The following is a 21,593-nucleotide window of genomic DNA, read 5'->3' as shown; positions in this document are numbered from 1 at the left end:
TAGATGTCAAATTTGCCTCAGTCAAATGAAAAGCCTTTGACTTGGCGAGTGTGTGAATGGGAGGGCTCTCCATTTGCCTATCCGATTGTCCATACAAATTTATATTTAATAGCCTCAAATTAGCATTTTGTGCACACGTTACCGTAAAATGTTTCCACACACCAAAAAAATCCTATTTTCAATTTTGTGCACCTCCAAAGGTTTTTTCACACCCCTCCATACGAGGCATTTGTATGTGGCCACAATCAGCTGTAAGAATTTCTTTTTAGTCGTATTATTTTATCAGAGTTATATTAAGACATTGTATCAAAAGTGGCTGCTCCGCTCTTCTTTTTCTGCCAGAGATTAAAAATAGAAACGCTCATGCTCTTTGGATGTACTTACCCTCCAGGAAGTGTGCGGCTGCAAGGCTCTCCGATTGGCTACAAATGGTCACGTGGCGTCACCTCCGGTGGCTTCTATTGGCTGGCACCTGTGGGCCACTGTGAGGCAAAGCTTTTATGACAGCAGCCAGGAGCCCAGGAGTTGCAGGAAACTGGGAGAAGGACATTGTCGGTGGGAGCGCCCGAGCAGTGGGCGGCCGGGTTGAAGAGATGGCACGGCCCCGGCGTAGGGCTCGCAGGTGGCTTTCTCGCGATGCGACCTCAGCAAACCGGAACAATGATAACATGGACGGAAAGAGGAGAGGAAAATTGAGCCAAGGCCAGGAGAGGGTTGGATAGAAAACACGTCACACATACTTTCAAATAACTCCGAAATCACGCTATGAATACAATCAAAGTGATATCCAGTAAATCCACCGTTCGCTTAGCATCAATCTAATTTATGCAAATTTTATATAATAGATAAGTAATGTTCGATATCATACATACATGAACAAAAATTAAAATGCAAAAGTATCTACTGCCGAAAACATTTGACATATATATATATATATATATATGCGCACACACACACACAAACACACACACACACACACACACACACACACACACACACACACACACACACACACACGCACACACACTGTGTGTGTGGGTGGGTGGGTGCGTATACAACTATTACAGTGTGGGATGAAATCGTTTTTTGAGCGGGGTATTAATTAGGAAAGAGTGCCACTTGGTGTTGAAAGCATGCATACATTTTACAATGACTACGGAAGTTCATTAGCCATATAACTGAAATGACAATGCAATTAACAGGATATGCAATGGTATTCGCCATAATATCCTATCCATATTCAATCCACATCAATTCCATAATAATGCAAAGGGTGTGTCAGAAATCCCAAAATCCCCGAGGTCTCACTCAATCAGTCAATTAAGATCGCAATCGTTTTTTTTTGGGGGGGGGGTGTTAAATCGTGTTGTCATTTTCAGAGGTTAAAATTAGTAAAGGGCTTATTTTGCCAAAACAAAGTGTAAAACGTACAGATACCCGTTTTCAAATGTCAAGGGGAAAAGTTATGTTTTTAGAAAATGAATACTCTGGTTATGTGCAGATCAACTTAAGTACAATAAAAAAGTATTTTTACTTTTTTTACTTACCACCACTGTTAATAAGCACCAAATGAGCGCCTCCTGTAATGGCCGCAATTCCTTTTAACCTCTGAAAATCTCTTTTTATTAAAAAAACATTCTAAAGTTGAATATGGTAGTCTTCAATTATGTTCCGTTTCTTGCTCTATTATTAGGGGTGGGACGATTCATTTACTTTTATACTTGTGCATGTAACGATTAGATTTAAATCACGGGTACACTATTGGTATTTTTCTAAAACAATACATTGTCCACGCTGCCATCTGCTGGAGCAAAGTGGTAGCTTCACTTTTGCTTTTTGAAATTCATGAAAATCGATTCTGAACATTGACATCGATTTATTGAATCCCGGCAGATAAAATCCCGATAGTTGAGTGAATCGTGGGGTTCTTTTGCACACCTTTATCTATTATGTTGTATAAAACCATCATCATAACAGCATTTCTAAATACTTATCTGTAATTATTTAATCCATATTTCTTCTTGCCTGTATAGCAGATACAAAAGCTGAGGTCGTGTGCACGATCAAGGTTTATCCTCTTGATGGCAGGCCAGCACAGTTAATCTCGTGCAGATGCACGTTACACGCAAAGATTGCATGACAACCATGCATCAGTGCTCATGCACTCATGCCTAGGGATTAGTATTTGGCTTAGGCATTTGTATTCAGCTCTCACGCGACAAAAGACAAAGCCGTTGTAGCTATTGCAAATTGTGTTAGCGTGTTTTTTACATTTTCTTGGCTGCGTTTTGCTCAATCAGAAACACAAATGTTTCATACTTATTTTTTAATAGGTGTCTTCTGATGGTCCTTAAAATGTGGCTCCAATGGACATCTGAGAAAAGAACACCGTGTTGTCATCACTGCAGCGTGTCGTCAGCATCACTGAGCATCATGATGTTGGGCGGAGGAGAATATAAGGGTGAGAAAGAGATTGGAAATGACTGATAATGTTCTTCTGAATTTTAAGGCAGTAAGCTTTCCCTAGATAACTTCCTCCTCTCTTGTCAACCAAATTCACATTTTTGTTGAATGAAATTATTTAAAAATATGTACAGATGAGTATACTGTACAGTAAAATAAAAGCAGCATTTCGATGGGATTAAATAACAAAAGACGATAAACCACTACATTTGAGTTATCCGTTTTGACAGAAACGCCAAAGTGAATTAGGATCGAAATGTTCAGCCCCTCCTCCTCCCCACTTATATGCACATACACACGCACTTGCTGTGACACACCTCTGTCACCCTTTTCCTCCCTACCCAATGATGTGAGTGCAATGCAATTTTAGCAACGTACGTCACTCCGTTGCTCCTCCTCTGCGCCTAATGATGCGTGCGTGTTCGTGTGTGTGATTTTTTTTTTTTACTAGTGTGTGTGTAGTGTGTTCTTGCACATCTATGCATCTGCATACCTGATAGGATCAATCCAGACTCTACTTCATTGTCTTTCTGTCAATCCCTAACGCCATCTCTTGCACTACTTTTAGGTTCGGTCACCCGCGCCCGCCCTCACACTTTTACGAACGAAGGACTGTTGGAGCTCGACATTTTGCCTTCATGGAGGATTACCACAAACCTGACCAACAGACAGTGCAGGCGTTGAGGAACATCGCCAATCGCCTCAGGATCAACTCCATCAAGGCGACGACCGCAGCAGGCACCGGGTGAGTGGACTGCTGTGCTTCTACATTGTACTAGCACAATTTTTGCAAACTTGTTAGTTCTGGACAGGCAGCTGTCATTCTCATGCACCTGTATGTATAGCATATGAACGCTGTGCACGCCAAGGCATACTTGAAGTGAAGGGCCTGAAAAAGACCACGTCCTGCCTTTGTTCTGCTCGTCCGACATTTTCCCATCCCAAATTGTCTTATATTCTAACATCAGTAAAAAAATACATATTAAGAAAAAAATACACAGCACAGCATTTGCAACAGTGTAATCCTGCTTTCTTGCATGTTTTACACCTTCTTTTGTAGTTTTGCACATGCATGAATACAAAGCATTGCTGCCAAAATGCACTAATAGAACACATAATATTTATTGTATTCTATTTTGTGTGTTAGAGCTCACTTGTGATTTTTTTAATTTTGTTTCATTTTTCATATTTTGAAATAGTAATTTTAAATGATGCTCGAAACTACAAAAATACCATATTTCATTTAATGATACATGCCACAAAATGTTTTACATGGCATGAATGAAATTCTCTCTCGAAAAAAAGACAACTCCTGACCTTTTATTGCAAAGAACGAAGGGTAACCCCTAACAAAGAAAAGCAATTGAACAAAGCTGCTTTACTTCACCATAAATAGTCTACCCGCTATCTGCAGTTTAGGCCCGTCTTCTATCAAGTTGTTATACTAGCAACAAAATACTCAAAAGCAGATTTTTTTTTTTTTTTTTTTTTTTTTTTTTTTTTACAATGAGTAGACATACATTATGCATGTCAATAGTATGGCAGACATGCACGCCTTAAGACACCATAAGGCTTGACGGTGTTCTTTGTGTTCATTCAGCTGTTGGTCCCTTTAGTGTCTACTCCATAATAGTCTTTGAATTCTAGTTTTATATGTATTTTTTTCCTTACTCTGCAAATGAGATCACCGAATGAATAATTAATAATGGGTTTTACTGTAAAAATCACATTTTTGCTTTTTTAAAAAATTCATTCAAATTAAATAAATATGAATATACTCTATAGTTACAGACCTTACCCGGTTGATATGCTGGTTACTGTATAGCACCACTTTTTCCTTGTTTTCATGTGGACCTGATGAATTTCTTGTGTGTGAGCATCGTTGTATGATTTGTGACAAGTCCGTCGCGTGCTGCTGCACTCGTGACATCTGGATAAAAGCACTCTCTCCCTTCCTTTCTCCCCCAGACACCCTACATCATGCTGCAGTGTGGCAGAAATCATGTCTGTGCTTTTCTTCCATACCATGAAGTATCGCCCCGAGGATCCACGGAACTTCCACAGCGATCGCTTCCTTATGTCCAAGGTGTGAGCCTTTCTGTCCTACGGAAGAAATGTGGATTTCCAATTAAGATTAAGTACTGAATTCCCAATTTTCTCTATGCTAGGCTCAATCTGCACCAGCCTTGTACTCCATGTGGGTTGAGACAGGCTTCCTGAAGGAGAGTGAGTTGCTCAACATGTGCCAGGTTGACTCTTCACTGGAGGGCCACCTCATCCCTGTAAGGAGATGCATTGGAAATCAGCCAACCAGCTGATTATTATCGGGGTTTTTTTTTTGTGATATAAAAAAATGTGACCAAGAAAAATATTTTCAAAAATTGTTTCCTAATATGAATGCTACTAGAACCTGTACAACTCAATTGAATTACAAAAAAAAATCTTTTTACAACGGGAAGTTAAAATAAACTTGAAATAAACACAATGTGGTTGCACAAGTGTGCACACTATCTCATAACTGGGATCTGTCTGTGTTCAGAATTGACTAATCACATTCAAATTTATGTTAAATTAGAGTCAGCACACACCTACTACCATTAAAGTGCCTCTGACTAAACCCAAATGAAGTTCAGATGTTCCAGTTGGCTTTTCCTTACATTTAGTTTGCTTTCCAGCAGAATCCTGGAGGAAAATTTACACTTATACAACCACATCATTTCAGTTTAGTTTTAAATCTCTTGAAAAAAAATGACCAAAAATGTTTTAAATTAATTTTGTTTTTATTTTGGTCTCATTTTTTTTTCGATCACAAAAACTTGGCATTTGAACATGCGTGTGCAGACTTTTTATATCCACCATATCTATGTGATGTTGCATTTCAGAGACAGCAATTTGTGGACGTAACCACTGGCTATTTGGGACAGGGACTCGGGGTGGCCTGTGGAATAGCGTACACTGGGAAATACTTTGACAAAGCCAGGTAATCCCTCACAAGCATGAACTAATATTTTCACAAATGGTCCAAATCTACAGATTTTTATACATATAGTAGTTGTAGATAGCTAAATGCTTTCATGAGGTCTATTTCATAGCTTCATCGGAGCAATTTTAGGATTGTCCACAAAGTGGATGTGCGCTGCGGCTACATGCTCCGCTCTCCTGATTTTTCTGCTCTAATAATCACAGGCCCAGCAGTCGTATCTCTCGTTTTTCCCGAGCAGATTTCCTCTTTGAAAAAAATCCAGACCTTGTGCTTTCAACCGTGGATTTATACCCAGTTGATTATTGTAATTTCTTGTTGCTTACCAAAGTCATTACTCATTTTTCCTTTTGTAACTGCATGCAAAAATGGCTGTCCAAATTACCTAGCTGTTAATATTTGAGAAAAACGGAAGGCAAGTTGGAGGTACAGGTGTGAAATTCATCAGCCACACCTTCAGAAGCCCCGGGAAACTTCTTTCATGCCATGCTTAGCAAGTGAGCTGTCAAACCAGGAATCAGTCTAACCGGAAAAGTGTCAGATAGCATTTTCATGCTTTGTGCGCTCAAGCGCAGGCTCACTAATGGCATAACCCTTCTCCACTTGCAGCTACCGTGTTTACTGCTTGTTGGGGGATGGTGAAATGTCAGAGGGCTCCGTATGGGAAGCCATGTCGTTTGCTTCTTACTACCAGCTTGACAACCTGGTGGCGATCATGGACATCAATCGCCTGAGCCAAAGTGACTCTGCGCCTCTGCAGCATCATGCAGAGAAATACCAGAGACGCTGCGAAGCTTTCGGGTAATACAGTACGGGCCTGATCAACTCTATGTGCGATGAACTGTCAAGTATATGTAAATGTCGTTGTTTGAGTGTCAATCCCAAGTATAGATGCCAGTAGGGATGGAAAAAAGGCTACTCTATCGAATGTACAGTCTACAAAATGCTAATTTTATTAGCATAAACCAGTTTTACATGAGGAACCGTCATCGATCAATCAAGTCTCACACCTCACTATATGGCAGTAGAGCTGCAATGTGTGGTTACCACAAGACAATAATCTTTAGCAAAACAAAACAAAAAAAGTGTACTACACTGGAATATCATTATTTTGATTCAATGTATTTTTAAAATTTTCTAATGTAAGAAAGAATCTATTTGAAGCCTGCACATATGAGAGCCGAAACATCTTCAGAACAGAACAGTCCATTTGCGATTGATTTGATACCCTGAGAACACAATGACCTGGATGAATTTGAATATTCACAGGCTCATTCAAGTATTTTTTTGCTTGTTAGTTAGCAGCATCATGCAAAAAAACTATGAAACCATTGTACAGAAAAGATTGTTATCGGATGGTGCGTGATCCAGGGATGACCTCTTTATATTTAGGTTAAATGTAAAGTTATGCAAAAAAAAAAAAATGTTTTGTTAACATTGTGCGATACAGCATTTTCCTTCGGTTTTCAGAAAAAAAAAGTTTTTTTAGCAGCAGATCAAAATTATTATTTGGCTTTGACGAACGTTTGTGTTCTACCAAGTCACACTGTAGTTTTTGCACACATATGCGTGTGCCTTGGTATTTTGAATACCCAAATTCTTCTTTTGAAGTGTTGTTTGTGTGTGCAACATGTATGCAGCTGGCATGCCATCATTGTGGATGGACACAGTGTGGAAGAGCTGTGCAAGGCTCTGAGCCAGCCACGCCATCAGCCCACTGCTATCCTTGCCAAAACCGTCAAGGGCAAAGGCATTCCAGGTAATTACCTGTCACGGAAAATGTAAAATAATCCTTCGTCTGGAACGTCAAATGTAATTATGTGTGTTTGGTGGTGTTTTAAGCTGCAGAGGATAAGATGGGCTGGCACTCCAAAAGCCTTTCTAAAGACATGGCCGAGATGGTCATGAAGGATCTCCAGAGTCGGATTATGAGCACCAGCAAGCACCTGTACCCACCCACTCCCGTCGAAGACGCTCCTCCGGTGAGCCTGAGGAACATCCGTATGGCCAGCGCACCCGCTTACAAGCCTGGAGAAAAGGTTGTCCGCCCGTGCACAGCATTTCACACGATCTCCAGTGACCACAGAGGCAATGGCAGATACCTGTAATACCGGCATGTACTGAATTTTTGTCACAGATTTCCACACGTAAGGCCTATGGGATGGCGATTACCAAGTTAGGCCGCTACAACGAGCGCGTCGTGGCTCTCGATGGAGACACAAACAACCTCACCTACTCAGAGATCTTCAAGAATGAGCATCCCAATCGCTTTGTGGAGTGCTACGTTGCCCAGCAGAATATGGTAGGATGTCGTAGGAACCTCCGCTGTTAAGAAACCACTGTATGTTAAGACACAGATTCTTGTTTTTAATTAATTTCAGTTGTCACTGAAATATTTGGACCCACTCATTGTATTTTGTTGTGCATATTTCATTATTGGTATTTATTTTGTACTGTGGAGTGGCTTGGAGAAAGCGTGCGGTTCTACTACACTGAAAAACTAAACAAAACCACAGTGTTGAATTTACTTATTTTATTTTGTCAAGCGGTGGCACAAAATAACATCATCTGAATTCAGATCTATTTTTTAAGTGGATGTATAGTCGACTTGAAAAATGTATTTGGATCCAGAGGATTTTATTTCATGTCACCACCTGACGAAATAAGAATGAGAAAATTCAACTAAACCAATTTTCAGTGTAGTGTTGCTTCCTAGTGAATAACTACTTACAAAGTAAATTAAGTGATTGCTCAATTCTTTTTTCTTTTTTTATTCCTCTTTTGTGAATGAATGGCGTTGTGTGAATCATCTTTGATTATATATTTGACAGCTGGTCGGTCATATGTGGTCATAAATTATATATGACTTGCCAGCCTATTATGTAAGGATGGGTAAAGACATGACCCATTTGCTTTATTATGGTCACTGTTTGCAACACCGGTGATCATCGTCTTCCTCAGCATGTGTCATTATGAGCTTATTAATATTACTGTGCGATTGATCACATGGGAGGAACAGCTCTTTAAATGGCGGTGCTGTGGTATCTCTGACTGCAGACGACTCCAATCTAGGTCAGGCATTTTGTGATGATGGTAAGCAGTCACGGCAAGTGAAATATTAATTAGTGAAGAGGGTGGAGCCATATGCCCGATGGAAAGTCGAGGGGCAGATCCAATACGACAGTTGTAAAGAGTGGTACTAAGCATTCATTAAATTGTCACCAATAAAAATGGCATCTGATTAATGCTGTCGGTAAAAACTCACAATTACATCAGCTGATAGTATTGTATAATTGTGTAATGTAAGTATATTTAACACCTACCCCCAAATGTATACGTTAATACATATTAGACTTTGCTTGGGTAGCTTAAAAGCTAATCAAATTATATATTTTAAATATTAATATGTAAAAGCTCCTCATAACGGGTTGACTAATCACATGGTTCTTCTGCCTTATAGTGACTGTGCCACTTTATGAGGTGGCGTTTGGAAGAGCAGTTCACACCGAAAAAAGATTTTGTCATCTTGCTTCAAAGTTGAAAAACAGGCGTGCATTTTTGAATGTCACATTTTTATAGATTTGCCATAACGTTTGTACACTTGGAAATAAAATGAATAGTTCAATCGATAGACGTTACACCCACACGTTATATGTTACGTGTAAATGTTTCGATTGAAACGAAATATTGAGTGAATACAGTATGTCAGTTCAAAGAACTGATCACCAAGTGTACCCAAATGACACATATCATTCCATATCCAGATCAATATCAGTTGTTGGTATGGTGCTAAGAAACGTCATTTCCTTTTCCAGGTCAGTGTTGCCATGGGATGTGCCGCCCGTGAGAGAAACGTAGTGTTTGCCAGCACCCTGGCATCCTTTTTCACACGTGCCTACGACCAGCTCCGCATGGCAGCCGTATTAGATAGCAGCATCAATCTTTGCGGCTCCCACTGTGGCCTATCCACCGGTTAGTAAGAACTACCATCCTCCCAAAGAAATTAACCCTCGTGAACCTTTATTTCCCTCACACTGAGCACCCGACTCCTGTTGTTGATTTTTTTTTTTTTTTTGCGTGTGTGAGTACAGTTCTTGTACTTTTCTCCTTTGTCCTCTAATCTTTTCCTCACCAACACTCCACTAGTCCTCACTCCTCCCCTCTTCCTTCCGTCCTCTCTGCCCTGGAAGCCGTCTGTGAGGAACCATGTGTTCCTCTCTTTGCGCAGGTACACTTCATGCATGTCCCCTGCATGCATCTTCTCACCTGCCCAAATTATGACGCGTGAAGATCGCCTGCCAAATTTAAACAGTTACCGTAGAGTTAAATGTATATATTGCAGGGGAGGAGGGGCCCTCCTTGATGGGATTGGAGGACATGGCCATGTTCAGGGCACTTCCTAGGACAACCATCTTTTATCCTAGTGATGGAGTGTCTACAGAGAAGGCTGTGGAACTGGCTGCATCCACAAGGGTAAAACGAGTGTGCTCCATATGAAAACTGTGTGGGTCTTTTTCAAGGGGAAACATACATTTATTGTTGCTTCCTACAGGGTGTTTGCTATATTCGAACCAGCCGCCAGGACAGTGCCGTCATCTACAACAGCAATGAAGATTTCCATGTTGGACAGGCTAAGGTAGAAATTTCTTTACTGACATTGATGTGCCTGCTTTGTGGGTTTACTGCAAAATCGTGCGTGCACGCTCTCTTTTTGCCAGGTGGTGTACCAGAACAAAGAGGATCAGGTGACCGTGGTGGCTGCTGGAGTGACTCTGCATGAGGCTCTAGCAGCAGCTGAACACCTAAAGAAAGGTACTTCTGACATACTCAAGCAGAACTGAGCATTACTATTCAGATATTTGTTCCTATCCAAATGTAACTAATATTGTGTGCGCTAGATTTATATCTGACATCTGTGAGTCTAAAAACCGGCAACATAACACGCCAAAAAATCTTTCATCTCCATCCTTGATGTTGCAGAAAGGATACATGTGCGGGTTATTGACCCGTTCACAATCAAACCTCTTGACGTCAAGACCATCACGGACCACACGCGTGCCACCAGGGGACGAATCCTTACCGTGGAGGACCATTACTATGAAGGTAGGTAATGTTTCTTAGCTTCTGCATATTGCATGACAGCGACTGGGCTTTCAGCAAAAAACATGGCGGCCGAGCTGCATCTGCGCAGCTGGGGCGCCTTCGTGTTGCACCGCATCATCATGTGTGTTACGGTGGCACGTTTCCATTGGCTTGGAGGAAAAAGGACACAGTGCGGTGGAATTTGCTTATTGGCTGGCATGCCCTCATTGCAGATAAGGTATAATGGAGCGTTTGCAAAATGTGGAAGTCAACGAGGCAGTGCGCTGTCACATTGCCTTAGCTGAGCATGTGCCCGTGGGGTACTTTGTGACCTAGATAACACAGGCAGCCATGCCCTCTGTCCGCCAAGGCAGCGGGGATGGGTGATGGTGCACACTTGACTGGACAATACATACCAGCTCTTCTTTTCATTTTCCATGAAAGCCAACTAGACCACACTTACATTTTGGAAATACCGATATTGTTGGTCGATGGCCAATGAAAAGCATACATTTCAAATGTTTTGGCCATGTATTTTTAAAAAATACGTTATTTATTATTTTTTAAATGTTGTGTTTATGATAAATAAGTACATTATTGAATTACAGGAAAAAAAGATAAAAATGTATTTAACAAAAGGTAAATTAACCAGTGTTGGGGAAGAAAATCCCAAATTACCGCAACAAAATATTTATTTATGGTAGTAATAAAATAAATCATGTTTATTTGTCAAATTTATGACTAATGAACCAAATGTTTTGTGAAGAAAAATAACTATTATATCAATATGTAAATGCATTTTTTACAATAACACAATTAGCATTTTTTTAAATTGGATGCATCCATGGAAAATAAATTAAAATGAATACATTCACCTCACGTAAACAGCAAAATGAATGACATCTTTTTTAACAGGACTCTGAATAAAACAAATGTGCCCTGTTGGCTATATCTTGGCTATACTTTCTTCCCCTCTGCTCCAGAGTGACAACATTACCCAGCCTTACACTTCTTTTTTTTCTTTCAAATGATATCGTTTTGTCTCACAGGTGGCCTGGGCGAGGCCGTGTGCTCAGCAGTTGTAAACGAGACTGGCTTCAATCTGCATCGTCTGGCCGTGTCCCACGTACCGCATAGCGGCAAACCGCAAGAGCTCCTGAAGATCTACGGCATCGACCGTGACGCCATTGCCCAAGCTGTACGCAAAATGCTCAGCACCTCCACCAATGCCAAGTAAATCTACACCCCTGCCCAACCATTTTTCTCACCCAATTTATCAACAGTCGAGTGAGTCACATGACACCCAGCTCTCTCCTTTTCTTCACTGTGAATCCCCGTAAGTGTTTAAACAATTGTGATTTTGTGATTTTTCAAGGTAGAATTACACTTTTGCTCATCCTTAATGCACCCATCAAGCCACATACAAACTCTAATACACGCACACAAACACACACACACACACACACACACACACACACACACACACACACACACACACGAACCCGCACACAAACACTACATATCCCATCTTTTCCAATTTTGACCATCAACATCACACACTTTTTACATGTTCAACGAGAGTACGTTGTGATGGTCCCGTGTGTTTTTGCAATGCTTTTTCGGTCACGTCATTAAGGTGGCAGCGTTTTTATATACTTTGTATTATTCCAAATGTAGCTCTTTGAAATCGGGTGGGTGGTTAGTATTGAAGTAGATGTCATGATGATGGTGTCAGAAAGAAACCAGGTGAGTTGTTGTGTGTAGAATTTTAGCGGAAAACAAAGCAAAAAACAAATGTAGATTGGTTAAAAGTTTCACTAAAAACACAGGTCACATCCTTAGACGATTCAAATGTTCAATTGCGTCTCCTCAGCATTGTTGTTGTTGTTGTTGATGTCACTTAGCATTCACACGACACATCAGCCATATACACTTGGAGCACACCGCCACACCAGCAGTATACATAAAGACGTGGCCATTGACATGTTTTTTATTAGGTGGGGGGAGGGCGGCTCTCGTGCTGATGCGGAATTTTGATTGTGACCGTGTAGTTAGAATTAAGTCTGACTTGTGAACCTAAGAACTGTTACTTGAAGTTTTGTACGTACCATTCTTTCATGTAATAAAGCCCTCTACATTTGAGTCCTGCAGTTTGTATGTGTTTGATTTACTTCTTGTTTTGTCTGCCAAAGAGGCTATGGATTTTACAGGCATTTCCTGGTATGTGAATAGTAAACATCAGAACGGATGGAATGGATTGTCAAGTACATGGAAGTGAACTGAATTATTTTAATAAAACTGCAGATTACAATGAGAAAGTGAAACAGACTTAGGTTACGAGAATTTAAAATAAACAATTTTATTTTAAAGTAAAACCTGCAAAAGTTTAATTGACACAAATGGACTTTTTTTTGGTTGTTTCACCTTTGATCCAAAGGCTTCTCCAATTGAAAATTTTAGGTGTGTATTTCTCCTATCTATGCCTCTTCTGTGAACATTTGTAGATAACCATGACCCGGATGATGGAGAACCTACACACACCTACAGAATCAAGTCAAACAAATGTTTACCTTGTTAAGGAAGAACTTGGGTGATAGTTTCAGTCCATAAAGAGTCGGGCTTCAAATTAGATTGCTTGACATTTAAAAGATTTCTCCTAAAATATTTATCATATAGACAAATATCACAGATTTCATAGTCTATTAAAATTCTTATTCATGAAATGGAACACATCTAAATATCTGAGAGTGTCAACAAAACCATCTTGTGTGAAAGAGTGCGACAATGACATCCTGAAATTTGATTGTATTCAGTATGAGTTATTTCAAGACGGTTTTAAATGCAAAATGCAGTTGTAGTTTATGTTTTGAGCCCGTAGATGGCAGTGCCGGATTTAATTCAACGCATGAGTCGGCTTGTATTCGTCAACGCCGCGCAATGCATTTCGGTACTTGTAGTTAATTTGCTCAGTGAAGCGTACAAACTAATGAGAAACAAACTACATTTCCCTCTCCCCTAAATTGAATGTCGCGTAGGGGCATTTTTTTTCCTCCAGTCGATTATCTTCAATTTAAGTTTCGTCTGTCAGCTGCAAGAATAGAGCCGCCCAAAAAAAGTCACAGAGAATGGAACTAGTGTCGAGTAGCTTGAGCCTTCGGCATATGTAACGAGACGAATAAAAAAACACGCAAGCTATGTGAGTTCCAACAATGCGCTTTGAGGGGAAAGGGCAGTGATTTGAAGTCCTGCTCGCTTTTCTTCACTGCTCCGGCTAACCAGGGCTGGGTCCCGTTCCATTTGGGAGGCTGCGGTTCGCCAACATTTCCATGGCCGACCAAGAATATCCCGAAGCGGTACTGGTGACCGAGGCCGGGCCGCAGTGGCTCCGAGTTGAGGTGGAACGACTCTCCCGGGAGCTGCGAGAAACAACGCAGGAAAAGATCCAGGCAGCGGAGTACGGACTAGCGGTCCTGGAGGAGAAACAACAGCTCAAGCAGCGATTTGATGAGTTGGAGACCGAATATGAGGCTGTCCGACAGGAGCTGGATCAGCTCAGAGAGGTAGTATACGGTCACCCATTAAACATTTTAGATATTTTTTTGTGGTCAGTAAGAATGCTACGTAAAAGCGAGCTATGAAAAGCCAGGCTTTGACTTGAATTATTGAAGTTTTACCTCTATTATTAAATGCACTCATGGCTACACCTGCACAGGCTCATGAGACGAAATTACAAGTGCTCGGCTATATAAAAACCTCTGATGAAAATGCATACAATTCGTTTATGACACAAAATTGAACAATGTTTATGATTGTGGTCCTGTATATTTAAAATGCAATGGTGCAACAACAGTGCATCCCACTGATAGTTGTTCGGAATATTTTGCCACGAATGGAATTGAGAAGCAGCTAAACAACAGGGAATATCTACACACAGTTCTAGATGCCATCTACGAATGCACTGATACCACTATTTTCAATACTAGTGTGTGTACAAGTATTAATATTTGAGTACTCGCCAATGCCAATTAAAGTACGTGCATTGACAATGTTATTACTTCCTGCAAACCATAAAAACTCCACACAGCTAGTCCAGAGCCAATATTCAAACTCCAAACCTCAGAATTGTCAAGCAAACATCCTAACCACGAACCACCATGCTGCCCATTTCATTTCATTGCTCATTATTTGTAACGTCAGTACATAGCTCATATTGAATCTCATTAGAATGTGCGGGTGTGTAAAATATCCAGTGATTTGGAAATGGTTTTGATAAATAATCCTATTTCAGTTAAATATCGGAAAGCAGCATGTTGACGTGTGATGGAATAATTTCTTCACGCTAAAAGAGAAACACGTGTCTTGTCAAGTCTGGACTTGTGCTTCTCGGTATGCAATGCTGTATTCTTCTTTTCACAACTGCCAATGTGGCAAACTTGAAATACAGAGAATATCACACCAAGATGAAAGACCAACTTGAATACCGACCCTGCGAAAATTCCTCCAAAGCATTTGTATAACTCCCACATCCTGCATAAGCACAGATACCGCCCCACACCCGGCCACTTCCCTTTGCAGGGGATATAGTAGTTTCTGTTTTGAATCGTCAGCCAGTGTTTTGATCAACAACAAAAAAATACATTTATTGAATGTGAGACACAAATGATGACCTATTCTCAATAATACATCGATGGTAGGTAACGGTCATCATCTGTAAAATATCGTTTTGTGGCGTAAATCACAGTCACTTGACTCAGCCTGAGCTCATTCTTGAGAAGGTCTCATGATGATGACCTACTTCCTTTTTGAGTGATAATGCCGTCAGAGCTGGAGCCATGACTGACCACACAGCCTGTTGCAAAAATGAGTGGTTAGATTTTGATCTTTAAAAAAAAAAAAAAAAGAGCATTTTCATTGTGTTGTCTTAATAGTAGGCCATTCATATTAAGCCTCAGTGTATTTGCAGTTCTGGTGTGTTGCACTTTAACAGCTAATTTTGCTTCGTGAGCATGAGTGACTAAAAATACTGTCTGCTTGTACGTTATTCTGTCCGTGTTTGTCGCGATGCTTATCTGTCCTTTCTGTTTTCAGGCCTTCGGGCAAGTGCACTCAGCCCACAGGAAGGTGGCAGCAGACGGAGAGAGCAGGGAGGAATCGTTGATCTTGGAGTCGGCCAGTAAGGAGGCGCAGTACCAGCAGAAAGTCCTGGAGCTGCAGAATGACCTTCGTCAGGCCAAAGCGTCAATTGCAAGTGTGCAAGCTGAAAATGAACGCCTGTCACACATCGCTTTGGAAATGAGAGAGGTGAATGAGATGAAAGTGATTTGAATTTAGCGGGAAAATAAAATCTTATAAGATTGAAATCAATTTATCCTAGGGTCACACTGTCATTTGAACTATACAGGCAATATTTTAAGATGTGTTTAACGCTATAACAATTAATTGAGTAAGTTGGCTCCTCGTTCAATTTGAAAAAAGGGCAACACTAAATCTATGCGTCAAAGTCTCGTATAGATGTTTTTCTACACTGATTAATACTTCTGAAGTCGCATGCACGATTGTGAAGAAAGAAAGAGGTGTGAAAGAGAATATTTCAAGCTTGGGATCATTTCAAATTTAAAATGGAAGATAAAGTGCAATTATGTGTACACTCATTCTCTGACACTCATGTCACTCACGAGGGCAAGGCACCACTTTGAAAGTCTTACACACACAATGGCACCGATGCTACAGTAGAATGTGAGGATGGCAACCTCGATGTTTTGACGGAATCATCGGTAGAATGCTGAATTAAAAAAATATTAAAAGTCCAATCTTCCAAAGTGTGTTTTGTGTTAGACACATTTTTCTACGGGAATTTTGGCCACATGACGGTTTGTTTGAAACTGCAATTAAAAAAAAATCCCTATATTTCCTCTTATTCTTACACTTTCCCTATCGAGTAGACCTCTGACCAGGTGGAGTTGCAGCGCAGTCAGCTGCGGGATGACATTCGAGAGTATAAGGTGCGGGAGGCACGCCTACTGCAGGACTACAGTGAACTGGAAGAGGAGAACATCTCTCTGCAGAAACAAGTGTCTGGGCTGAGACAGAACCAGGTGCGTCAGAGTGGTTGCGAATGCGGTGAATATAAAAAAAAAAAATTAAAAAAAACACGCACGCTAATGCTCGGTTAGCTGGCCCTGTTTTTTGGGGTTTCCGCACAATACTTTACAGCGTTATTTGCATGTCTTAATCACCGTTTAGGTGGAATTTGAAGGCCTCAAATATGAGATCCGCCGTCTGGAAGAGGACTCCCAGTGCCTAAACGGCCAGCTGGAGGATGCCATGCGGCTGAGGGAGATTGCCGAGCGCCAGCTAACCGAGGCCTTAGAGACGATTAAAACCGAACGTGAGCAGAAGGCCACTTTACGCAAGGAGCTCTCGCACTACGTGACCATTGGCGGCTCCGTGTACAACGGCTCGTTCAATATCTCCTTCGACAACCTTAAACTCCACGACGAACCCTCCGCCATCTCTGATCTGGACAACGACGACTTAATCCGAGGCTTTGAGAACGGCTTGATTAAGGCAGGCGAAGGTGACAAAGATAACGAGACTGCGGCAGGCCACAGAGGAGACTCCTTCAAGCCTGCGCCGAGCCTGGTGGACGACCTACTGAGCGAGCTCAACATTTCTGAGATTCAGAAACTGAAGCAACAGCTTGGACAGGTATGAGATCCATAAACTACCGTGCTTTAACAAAGGTCGAGTTAGGGGTTGCCCGATTCTAACTTTATTTCATAGGAAATATTTTACATGACTAAAACAACACTTTTTTGTGTCTCAGGTGGAGAGGGAGAAAATGGCCCTCATCAACACTCTGCAGGAGAACCAGAAGCAGCTTGAACAGGCCTATGGGACCGTGTCCGAGCAAAAGGAAACCGTCAACAGACTCACTGAGAACCTGAGCGCCATGAGGAAGCTTCAGGCCAGCAAAGAGCGTCAGTCGGCCCTCGACGGTGAAAAAGATCGTGACAGCCACGAAGACGGAGACTACTATGAGCTGGACATCAACGGGCCGGAGATCCTGAAGTGTAAATACACGGTGGCTGTTTCTGAAGCGGGTGAGTTGAGGCAGGAACTAAAGACGCTTCGGGCACAGTATGAGAATTGTCGAACCCAGTACCAAGATGAACGAGCACGGCTGGAGAGTGACCTCCATGAGCTCAGATCAAGGTTGGCTTCCCTGGAGAAGATTAGCCAAGCAGATAAAACGGAGATGGCTCGTCTGGAGAAAGAGCTTCGTCTGGTTAGCGAGACTGCTGGAGAATCACTCGGCAGCCTCAACGTGGCCCAAGATGAGCTCATAGCATTCAGCGAGGAGCTGGCTAATCTCTACCACCACGTTTGCATGTGCAACAATGAGACCCCCAACCGTGTCATGTTGGACTACTACAAGGAGGGCAAAGCATTGGTGAGGCGAGGACAAGAAGCGAAGGCACGCCCCTCTTCTGTACTTCTCACCAACGGAGTGGTTCCCGAGGGTGACCCTCAGAAAGCGGACTCCGTCGACAGCGCCGTCGTCTCAGGCCCGGAGCCCCGCCCGGAGCCCATGAACATCTACAACCTGGTCGCCATCATCAGAGACCAGATCCGCCACCTGCAGCAAGCGGTGGACCGTACCACTGAGCTCTCCCGCCAGAGGCTGGCCAACCTGGAGCTGAGCAGCGTGGCCGATAAGGACAAAGAAGCTTGCATGGAGGAGATCCTCAAATTGAAGTCTCTGCTCAGCACCAAGAGAGAACAGATCGCCACGCTCAGAGCTGTGCTCAAAGCCAACAAACAGGTCAGAGGACCACACGGACTCTCTTTTAGATGCATTATTTGGTGCACTGTTTCATGACATCCACTGTCAGAGAAGCATCGGTTTAATAATATTTAGTATTGTGGTTGTAATTTGCAGTTATAAAGTACTGCACTATATATTGTAAAATTTCATGAATAATACTCATATTTTTGCCCCCCCCCCCCAAAAAAAATCACGATACATGTATTATATTACACAGTTTAAACATGAACACCAATGTAGGAAAACAAGTCATTTAAAATATATTGAACAAAAGTTGAATATAAATGATATCTGAATACATTTGAAGACAGTCCTAATTCATGTTCTGTACATGATTTTAAAAATGCTTCAGGCACTGTAAGATTACAGTTTGAACATTTAATTAAGAGCTCCTTTTTTGTTCTTTGCTCGCGGAGGGTGCCTGTACCACACTTTGAGGAATGCTCTATTGGACTGTTACATTGTGGCTGGCTGTACACCATTCTGACTTGATTAATAGTGATCCGTATGAAACACAATTTATTCCTTAGACGGCAGAGGTCGCACTGGCCAACCTGAAGAGCAAATATGACAGTGAGAAGGCCATGGTGACCGAAACCATGATGAAGCTTCGCAATGAACTCAAGACTTTAAAAGAAGACGCAGCCACATTCTCCTCTCTCAGAGCAATGTTTGCTTCAAGGTACAATGACTTCATTTTTTTTTGATTGATATATTCGTTCTTGGGAATATAATTGCAACTATGGCATACATTTTTAACAACACAAGAGTCTATTTTTGCATGACGTGGATGTGGCACCAAGCACTTTGGGAACTGTCTGATGTAATAGTTCCATCTGGAAACGACATTTGGTTTATGGCGAGAGCATGTGGGAGTGCTGCAAACGAGTAAAACCGGCAAATGGCACCCCCTACTGTCGACGGGATTTATCAATTCATTTCTTTCTTGGACTCATTTCTTCTTCTCCACACTTGGTCCTGTCAGGTGCGACGAGTACGTGACCCAGCTAGACGACATGCAGAGGCAATTGGCGGCGGCCGAGGATGAAAAGAAGACGTTGAACTCTCTGTTGCGAATGGCCATCCAGCAGAAACTGGCCCTCACCCAGCGTCTGGAGGACCTGGAGTTTGACCACGAGCAGGCGCGCCGCAACACTGCTACTTCGGCGGCAGGAAAGGGCAAGGCTAAGGGCAAGGGAGCCCCGTCCAGTCATCATGTAAGTCTTGGTAACACCGCAGGGCTGCCGCTCAGGCTGGCCCCAAACAAACCTTTTTTGTATGCTTAGCTTTATTTAAAGAACAATGGTTCTTATGCTAGCTGTAGTTTCAACAGCACTTAACGGACTTCATGTTTAATTTTTAATTTTATAAGAAATAGACCATGAAAGCAGGCACTCTTGTTAGTGTTTGTTGGTTATTACAAGGACACCCGCAGTATTCGCATTCATTTTAGTTAAATTTTTTGTATTTGATCTTTTGAACGGTTTCAGATATTTTTATATATATTTAAAAAATATATATTTATGGAGATGATGCAGAATAGATTGTATTGTATTGATTTTATTTAAATGTACTAGAATATTTAAAAATGTCAAAAGGCTGGAAGCATTGACATCAATTCTACACCAAGATCTTCTATTATTATTATTATAATTATTATCTTTGTGGCTTTTTAGCTGTCCAACTCCTCACAGACTTTTCCATTGATTCAAACCATACCAACTTCAACATATTCAGAAAATTCAGGACATACAGGTCAACGTCTTCCAAATTCCGAAAACTCCCAATTTCTCACAGAATTCCACTCCCCAAAATACATGCATGCATACATACAAATAAATTGTAGTGAATAAGACATTCAACAAAACACTGATTCAAAATACTCCAACTTTACAATATTTAAATTACTGTACATTTTTCCTATTTCTCTCCTATCTCTTGGTGACATTTTTATTAAATTGTGAACATTTGGGGATCCTCTTCTTGCACTGAATTGTTATCAAATCTTATCAAAGCCTGCATGAAAACCTCATTGCACACTAACTTTTCCTACTGCCAATTTTGTGTCACTAACTACCAATCAGCAATTAATATATTTTTTCTCTTTTTCTTATCTTTTCCTCCACAGTAAATCTCTCATATCAAGTGTCCTTGAGGAGTCTGATCAGTGTGCAGTTTCCAGACACCCGTGCTCCTGGTGTCTTCACTCGAATTGCGTTCTGAGTTGCGTTCTGAGTTGGCATACACCAGATCATACACAACAATGGCCTTGTTTTGAAGTGCCAAAACTGTTTTGTAAACTGTTCCACTTCACATCAGCAGTCTCTGTAGTACTTCAGTTTTCCAAGAATGCACAACACCTTGATAAATCAATGGATGAGCGGCATTATTAATTATCAAATTATTTGCTGCCTGCATGTGCGTGCGTGCGTGCGTGTGTGTGTGTTTCCCCAACTGAGCACTTTGCATTTTGTATGTTGCCGCTCCCTTTTCCCCACTTTTCTAATATGAAATATTTTTAAAGAAAGTACATTTTTATCTGCCAGGCTAGTCATTCTATGTTACTCACTGGCTTTTGTTGTTTATGTGTATTTATTTTATAACAAGAAGTCACCTCATGGAACACCTACGTTTTCAACCAATTGCTTGAAATCGTGAAACAAGAAACAAGTGACAAATTTCTGTTGGATACAAAAATAATATTTTCCAGTGTAGTAATGACCTGCATAATGTTCTCTGCAAATACGGCACAGCAAATTATGCTCATCATCAGTAAGGAAGAGTATTAAATGCAAACTTTTATTTCAAGCTGTCAAGTTATGGTCTGATGTTAATAGTCCATACCCATGAATTATTCACAAAAGAGAGTATGTCATGCATTTGTGTTGTACTGTATAGGACTTAAAAAAAAAGCTTTTTTTTAAAAAAAAAAAACAACAAACAAACAAAAAAACGTTTGCCTCCAGTGCCATTTTTTGTGATGGTGTAAGTGCAATTTCTAAGATTGGATAACTCCTAACCCTTGGTCATACCAGGTGAAAATGTTACATGGTGTTCGTCACTTTTTCCTACTTAGGTCACATTTCATTCTAACTACAATTACTGTTCAGTTGTGTTGAACAGAAGGGCAAACCAATTTCACAAAGACTTGTTCGTACGTGGTAAAACACTAGCAAAAATCATCATGACTGCAGGACTGTTAGTCCGAACAGTTTTTTTGACTGGTGAACAAATAAAATG

General features: G+C 41.1%; 2 protein-coding genes across 5 annotated transcripts; both read left to right on the top strand.

The window, feature by feature from the left end:
* Positions 1-445: 445 nt before the first annotated feature.
* LOC109522692 (transketolase-like) lies at positions 446-12,667 on the top strand. 3 transcript variants are annotated; one of them, XM_019881461.1, is made up of 16 exons: positions 446-622; positions 2,334-2,461; positions 3,032-3,208; positions 4,432-4,549; positions 4,632-4,745; positions 5,346-5,443; positions 6,053-6,244; positions 7,084-7,202; positions 7,286-7,482; positions 7,581-7,745; positions 9,259-9,415; positions 9,786-9,916; positions 9,996-10,079; positions 10,162-10,255; positions 10,424-10,546; positions 11,575-12,667. In XM_019881461.1, the coding sequence occupies exons 3-16, from the start codon at positions 3,102-3,104 to the stop codon at positions 11,760-11,762; spliced, it is 1,887 nt and encodes a 628-aa protein (XP_019737020.1). In that variant the 5' UTR covers positions 446-622; positions 2,334-2,461; positions 3,032-3,101; the 3' UTR covers positions 11,763-12,667. The 3 variants fall into 3 exon arrangements, with proteins under 3 accessions (XP_019737020.1, XP_019737019.1, XP_019737018.1); XM_019881460.1 differs by having other exon boundaries at positions 446-713; XM_019881459.1 differs by lacking the exons at positions 446-622; positions 2,334-2,461 and having other exon boundaries at positions 2,884-3,208.
* Positions 12,668-13,557: 890 nt separating this feature from the next.
* bicd2 (bicaudal D homolog 2 (Drosophila)) lies at positions 13,558-21,272 on the top strand. 2 transcript variants are annotated; one of them, XM_019880684.1, is made up of 9 exons: positions 13,558-13,721; positions 13,805-14,085; positions 15,614-15,826; positions 16,468-16,620; positions 16,769-17,233; positions 17,352-18,350; positions 18,884-19,035; positions 19,339-19,570; positions 20,482-21,272. In XM_019880684.1, the coding sequence occupies exons 2-9, from the start codon at positions 13,852-13,854 to the stop codon at positions 20,482-20,484; spliced, it is 2,451 nt and encodes an 816-aa protein (XP_019736243.1). In that variant the 5' UTR covers positions 13,558-13,721; positions 13,805-13,851; the 3' UTR covers positions 20,485-21,272. The 2 variants fall into 2 exon arrangements, with proteins under 2 accessions (XP_019736243.1, XP_019736242.1); XM_019880683.1 differs by having other exon boundaries at positions 13,559-14,085.
* Positions 21,273-21,593: the final 321 nt, after the last annotated feature.

Source organism: Hippocampus comes, unplaced genomic scaffold (genome assembly GCF_001891065.2).
Source record: "Hippocampus comes isolate QL1 unplaced genomic scaffold, H_comes_QL1_v1.1 scaffold68, whole genome shotgun sequence".
NCBI classification, from domain to species: domain Eukaryota; kingdom Metazoa; phylum Chordata; class Actinopteri; order Syngnathiformes; family Syngnathidae; genus Hippocampus; species Hippocampus comes.
This window is presented reverse-complemented; position numbering and strand designations above follow the sequence as displayed.

Bases quoted from the DNA above. Each gene is read 5' to 3' on its own strand.
- LOC109522692 (XM_019881461.1), top strand. From the start codon at position 3,102: ATGGAGGATTACCACAAACCTGACCAACAGACAGTGCAGGCGTTGAGG. The intron at 7,203-7,285 runs GTAATTACCTGT...TGGTGTTTTAAG, and splicing joins CAAGGGCAAAGGCATTCCAG to CTGCAGAGGATAAGATGGGC. The intron at 7,746-9,258 runs GTAGGATGTCGT...TTCCTTTTCCAG, and splicing joins ACGTTGCCCAGCAGAATATG to GTCAGTGTTGCCATGGGATG.
- bicd2 (XM_019880684.1), top strand. From the start codon at position 13,852: ATGGCCGACCAAGAATATCCCGAAGCGGTACTGGTGACCGAGGCCGGG. The intron at 16,621-16,768 runs GTGCGTCAGAGT...ATCACCGTTTAG, and splicing joins CTGGGCTGAGACAGAACCAG to GTGGAATTTGAAGGCCTCAA. The intron at 17,234-17,351 runs GTATGAGATCCA...TTTGTGTCTCAG, and splicing joins TGAAGCAACAGCTTGGACAG to GTGGAGAGGGAGAAAATGGC.